The following is a 6,000-nucleotide window of genomic DNA, read 5'->3' on the forward strand; positions in this document are numbered from 1 at the left end:
AAAGAGAATTGCGTCGTCTCTCCTTCTCTTTTTTACCTCCATGGACATACAAATGGGAATTTTTCTGGTCATTTATTCAAAGTAAGTTGTATCAACCCTACTCCATTGCAAATAAGTGCCACTCAGGAAGTGTAAGTGCATCACCTTTGTGAATACTGCTTTAGGCAAAGCGAAATGATAAAATTAACATTGACTTTTGATCATTCTGATTCCGGCAATGTAGAATAGAATAGCTCAACCAGTTCACACAATCCTCAGGGAACGAATCAGACCTCCAATTCTAAGGTCACCTGAATGAGAGCTGTACCCTCATCTATCATCACCATGGTAACAACATCCTCTCCATCAAAATGACTCTCATACACTCTGACCATAATTTGATACACAGATCCGGAGCCATCGGTACTCTAACCCAACAGTTACCGTTCTATTTCTGCAACCGGTGCATGTGCCAAGATGTACATGATTTTGCGATGCTCTGCTAAACGCCTAATTGGTAATAATGGAGAGGAAATTGCATTTGGCCTTCAAAGTCCTTCAAAGCCAAAAATTGATGCTGATTTTTCTTTGGGTTTCACTAAAAATCCTGCACGTTTTTGGTTCTTTTTTATTCGAAAGTGTATAATTTACATTAAAGTAACAACAGGAAACATGTCTTCTTTGCTCATTGATAATAAACAATTCACAATTTTGTAAAGTGATGAGTAATATAGTTAAAACTTCATCCGATCCTGTCATTCATTGGAGAAACGCCCCCCACCCCCATATTAAGTTCAACCTTCATCACAGCCTCGAAACAAGCGTATATAAGAATTCTGACAATACCAACCTAGTCCTGAGTGTTTCCCCCTTTCCAGCTGCCTGACTAACTCCATGGCTTTGGTCCAGTTCCCTTCTGCGCGACATTTTTCCACTTCAAGTTCCAGTCGACCGGGCTTGCGCGCCGCCATGTTTGTATTATGTGTCCAATCTCGTTCCCAGGGTGGTGATCCCACGGTACCCTGGACACGAGATTTGACCCCAGCCTCGGTTTCTGTCCCCCTGTGACCTTCCCCGGGAAACCCGTCCAACTCTCTCTTTCCCATCTTGGTCGCCATTGGAGTGTGAGTGTGATAAAATTTGGCCCAGAAATATGTGCATTATTTTCGCGATTTTGATGTCCATACTGTAGTACTGTATATCAATGGGTACAAGAGAGTTTATGGTTTTTATGTGTGTCGTTTCAGGGCGTCAACATGCAGATTTTCGTGAAAACACTCACGGGGAAAACCATCACCCTAGAGGTAAGGAGACATGTGCAACCCAGGGGGGAGGGGGGCAACATAATAATTTTTCTGATGTACATGTGACAATATTTCCTGATCTTTAAACGAAATTATGAAACAATGAAAAAAACTTGTTCAGTGCTGTCAAACTTTGTTGCACTTGAAAGTGAAAGTTGGTGCTGTTTCGGATAATTTCTAACTGCACTGTACAGTTTAAGGTTTATGCATGCACCAAGAAATATTATTATTAATTTATGACATTTTGATATTACTACATATACATGCAATGTGCACACCTGTCGTCTGTAAAGGTGGTATAGGTATGCCTTGTTTTGGTGTTGAACACCTCTTCTACAGTTTTCTCTTTTGTATGTTGTCAGTTGTTAACTTGTATGTAAGTTATTGTAACTGTGTGCCAAATGTTTTTGTCAGGTGGAACCCAGTGACACAATCGAAAATGTGAAGGCCAAGATCCAAGACAAAGAGGGTGAGTAGACAGTAAGGTGTTAATTAAACAACTGAGTTTTGGTTGCGGTGACCATAAATTTACAGTCGTGTATGAATATCATCGTCCTAACCATAACCAAAGCATAATTATATAAATTTAATATAATATAGCTTGTACTTAGTAGAAAAAAGCCTTCTCAAGATACTATTGTTAGTTGTAGCTTACACAGAGGCACCATGTAATGATCCTTATTTATGCATAATGTTCGTACAAACTTATTCTGACTTATGAGTTATTGACTTGAAATTGCAGGCATCCCTCCTGACCAGCAGAGGCTGATCTTTGCCGGCAAGCAGCTGGAAGATGGCCGCACCCTGTCGGACTACAACATCCAGAAGGAGTCCACCCTCCACTTGGTGCTCCGCCTCCGAGGTGGTGCCAAGAAGAGGAAGAAGAAGAACTACACCACTCCCAAGAAGATCAAGCACAAGAAGAAGAAGGTCAAGCTGGCTGTGCTGAAGTACTACAAGGTAGAAATGGCTTTCCCTTTGTTTTTTATTGCTAAGCTTGTCTTGTATTTATAGGTAATGCCTGACCAGCAAAAGGATCAGTCTGTTCAGATGTACATGTAGTGTGCTTTTCTTTATCAAGAAAGATAGTAAGAGAAATTTGGTACATGTATATGAAAGGGTTGATGTTTGATTTAAAAATACATTGATGTTGACAAATGTTTGGCGACACCTCCGGCATTGATCACTGCTGTTGCAATCAGTTGTTTTCCTATCCAGACTGACTAATTCTCTCTCTCTCTCTCAGGTTGATGAGAATGGCAAGATCACACGTCTAAGACGTGAGTGCCCGTCCGAGGAGTGTGGTGCGGGGCTGTTCATGGCCAGTCACTTCGACAGGCAATACTGCGGGAAGTGCTGCCTCACATTTGTGTACAACAAGCCTGAGGAGAAGTAAAGCACATGCTGAGATAAATAAATACAGATGTGAATATTGGAACAACTATGTTGTCATTATTTGAATTAGCAGAGTTAAGTATAGACAGACATACAATAGTAAAGTAACTTTTGTACTGTGGTATATGTGTCATAGATATAAGTTTTGTACAGCAGTAAATGTAAAATCCACAGAGGCTGACCAATGTCACTTGGCCTGGGTTTTGAACTGATCTACATGTTATATTATACTTAGGAGTTTAAATTTGTAAACCTTGTGATTCTCGTGAAAGGGGTAAATGCTCCTGTTCTCATTGGGTTCTCAAGTCAAATTTAACATGCCCACCACCAGAGGCTGACCAATATCACTTGAAATTGGGTTTTGAACTGTTCTACATCTTATACTTAGAGGGACCTTAAGATTGGTAAACCTTGTGGTTTTCTCATATTCCTGTTCTTATTCGGTTCTTGGAGTCAAATTTAACTTTCTCACCACCTAGCAACTTCAAAGTGCTACTCATCAGATCCACATTGTTTTTCTTGTTGGTGTTTGTGCAAAACAGGACCAGGAAAGGTAGTACATACATTTTTGTACTAGTACCCTAATTCAAAAGCATGTGATGATAACACGGCAAAAACACAAGACACAAAATTGTACTTTCAGCAGAAAGAATGCCTTTATTGTCCAGCTTCAAGTTGCTGTAATATGTACCTATAGCAGTTATGATATTGACTGATTCATAATCTTTGCTTCCCTTGCACCAGAAGATAATTATTGAAATATTAATGATACACGTGGTAGATGTTCCATGAACATCTAACCTAAAATCCTGGGTTCCAGTCTATTGTTTGAGGAACCTCGTTGACCTCAAAGCTCTGTATGACGTCTCCATGCCTGATGTCCGGACACTTGTGCAGAGCTATCCCACACTCCATCTCCTGTCTCACTGTCCAAACATCATCCTTCAGGTGCTTCAGGGAGGAGACAGGGCCTGGGGAAGAAATAAGGATAAAAAGAAAATAATAAAAATACCCAATAGTAGGGTCAAATTCCAATACTAGTATACTGAATGATAAGCATATCAGCATCATTTCATTTTTATATAAAACTTACTTTTCCAACGTGACCTTTTCAGTCAGTATAGGTTTATCAACAAATTTGCCAATTTCAACATGGCTGTATAACCAACAGAAAAGGAGGTACTAGTATGTGATTGGCCAACAAATGTACAGACTGGCTACATGGTAACATAAGAGTTTACAGACCTCTGAATATGACTTCGCCATTCCTGACCAGTAGTGCATCCCTCCTCTTGTCCATCTCACCCTGTGTCACCCTGCACCCCGCCACTGGGACTTTTTTCTTCCCCACGGTCACCTCAAACACCTGGAGTACGTGGGCTGAACCTGTAACAAAAGGACAATCACAGATATTTTGTACTTTGACACTGGCTTCATCTACAGTAGATGAAGCCAGTTATATCTATATACATGTATTACAATGTATCTCTTGTTTGATATTTCAGGCAATCAGGTGGGATTGCAAAATCCTAAACCGTTTACTGTTGATTCTATTGCTTACAAGACCACACATTTGGATAACATTTGACTGTTGATGGGTATGACGTATGTCTTCCAGTGTCTACAAGTTTCTGTAGTCTGGAAGTGTGAACTCACCCATTGTTGAAAATGAAAAATTATTAGATCCATCTGTTTTTGTGAATGCAATTTGTGAGAAAGAATAGACTATGAACCAGCTGTCAGACCATCCTCTCCTACCACAGTCCAGCACCTAGGCTGTCTTGGAAGAGTTAACTTCCACTGGAGGAATAGAAAAGACGACTGTAAAAGCTGAGTACCTTTGATGTCCAGTTCCTCCTTGGTGGGTAGTTTGGCAGACAGTTCTTCCTTCAGGTCTTCAAACAGTCTGTAAATGATCTTGTGTATCTTCACAGGAACATTTTTCTGTTCAGCCAGCTTAGCCACATCTTTAGGTACCGTGGAGTTGAAGCCATACACCAAACCTGTGGGGATCACCAAAAAGAATAAAAACTACATTTTGAAGTACAGATATCTTTCTCATTTAGGCCACACTAACAACACTGCACAACTAGGTTTGATTTTGAAACACTATGGTGCATCCCTAGTCTTATGAATTAGTGCAAAAAAAGTTTCTCACCATCAAAGGCTGCAGCCATTTCTATATCAGACTCAGTGATGGCTCCGACATCAGCGTGAATGACCTTCAACTTGCAGTCTTCCTCACAGTCATAGGAGGCCAGGGTGTCCATGATGGCCTCTATGGAGCCAAACACATCTCCTGGACAATACAAGAACTATCAGATGCCAAAAGAACTCCACACTCCCATCATTGCAATTAGTATCTAAAAGTCACAGTGTTGCTTGAAACTTGCTTCTTCATACATGCAGAAGGACAGCTTAAAAACTCTCTGAAGATGGTGTGGAAAATTCACAACAAAATAACATACATAAATCTTAAGAAGTGTTGAGAAAGCTATCTACTCTGATGCCTCTATCCAGAATGTACCTCTGATGACAATGTTCAGCTCAGGCTCCGTGCTCCTGACCTTCTCACTCCCTGGTGTGGGTTTGAACTCCTCGTACTTCACCTTCTTCTGCTGCCATCTCCTCAGGTCCTTGGTGGCCTCCCGTACGGCCTGGTAGTGCTCCAGATGTTCCTTTGTCTTCCTGTCAATCTCCACCTGGTCATCTGCCAGCTTCTGTTCCTTCTTCTGCTCCAGTCTCAAGCTGACAACCTCATGAGCACGGGACTACACAGAGATAGGAACATGGTGTGATCGTGGTTCACTGATATCCATTCCCTAACCATATCCCATTCTAACTCCGGTTTGATCCTCTGATGTTGCTTCTCTGAAGAATAGTCTGAGCAACCATCCTCCCCATCAATGGTCCTTACAATTTATATCTTGCAATTTTCAAAAATCAAACGTGTCTTCGAGTTAGAAACAGCAGAACAGGGATCAAGCTTTTTGTTACCGTCACTCAGAGCCAATCAGAGATCTCACGCATATAGCTATATCAATACATCTACGTTCACACCCAAAAATACATGATACATGTATAGAAATGTACAGTACATTAGAAAGATCTAGAACTGTAACAACATATGACAATAAGGCACATAACATATGTGTATTTATTTCCCTTAGAACCCATTTTGCTACACGTCATGGCAGTGTAACAGTATGGTTTGTGACTGTCACTTCAGCAATTCAACAAGTGTATTTCACTTAGGATATTAATGCTTCACCTCTGTTTCCACCTCCAGTATGAGGTCTCCTGCAGAAGGGAGGTCCTTCCA

At 40.9% G+C, this 6,000-nt stretch overlaps 3 protein-coding genes across 3 annotated transcripts in view; 1 reads left to right on the forward strand and 2 right to left on the reverse strand.

Annotated features, from left to right (window-relative positions):
* LOC109474904 (tetratricopeptide repeat protein 7B-like) overlaps nt 1–1,098 on the reverse strand; it is a 56,704-nt gene extending 55,606 nt beyond the window's left edge. The window contains 3 exon segments of the mRNA XM_019775385.1: nt 830–959; nt 961–1,020; nt 1,023–1,098. Coding sequence (XP_019630944.1) covers nt 830–959; nt 961–1,020; nt 1,023–1,097 — 265 coding nt within the window. The 5' untranslated portion in view covers nt 1,098.
* On the forward strand, nt 1,060–2,721 carry LOC109474942 (ubiquitin-40S ribosomal protein S27a). Its single transcript, XM_019775440.1, has 5 exons — nt 1,060–1,103; nt 1,227–1,283; nt 1,698–1,752; nt 2,026–2,243; nt 2,530–2,721. Exons 2-5 carry the CDS (start codon nt 1,236–1,238, stop codon nt 2,677–2,679), a joined length of 471 nt encoding a protein of 156 aa, XP_019630999.1. The 5' UTR covers nt 1,060–1,103; nt 1,227–1,235; the 3' UTR covers nt 2,680–2,721.
* Nucleotides 2,722–3,323: 602 nt separating this feature from the next.
* The window catches only part of LOC109474777 (translation initiation factor IF-2, mitochondrial-like), a 10,651-nt gene continuing 7,974 nt past the window's right edge, over nt 3,324–6,000 (reverse strand). The window contains exons 13-18 of the mRNA XM_019775139.1: nt 5,950–5,994; nt 5,206–5,449; nt 4,837–4,977; nt 4,517–4,681; nt 3,924–4,064; nt 3,324–3,649 (exon numbers count right to left, since the gene is read on the reverse strand). Of these exons, the coding sequence (XP_019630698.1) occupies nt 3,480–3,649; nt 3,924–4,064; nt 4,517–4,681; nt 4,837–4,977; nt 5,206–5,449; nt 5,950–5,994 (906 nt within the window). The 3' untranslated portion in view covers nt 3,324–3,479. The remainder of the gene's footprint in view (nt 3,650–3,923; nt 4,065–4,516; nt 4,682–4,836; nt 4,978–5,205; nt 5,450–5,949; nt 5,995–6,000) is intronic.

The sequence above is a fragment of the Branchiostoma belcheri genome, unplaced genomic scaffold (genome assembly GCF_001625305.1).
Source record: "Branchiostoma belcheri isolate BF01 breed outbred unplaced genomic scaffold, Haploidv18h27 scaffold32, whole genome shotgun sequence".
Classification (NCBI taxonomy): Eukaryota; Metazoa; Chordata; class Leptocardii; order Amphioxiformes; family Branchiostomatidae; genus Branchiostoma; species Branchiostoma belcheri.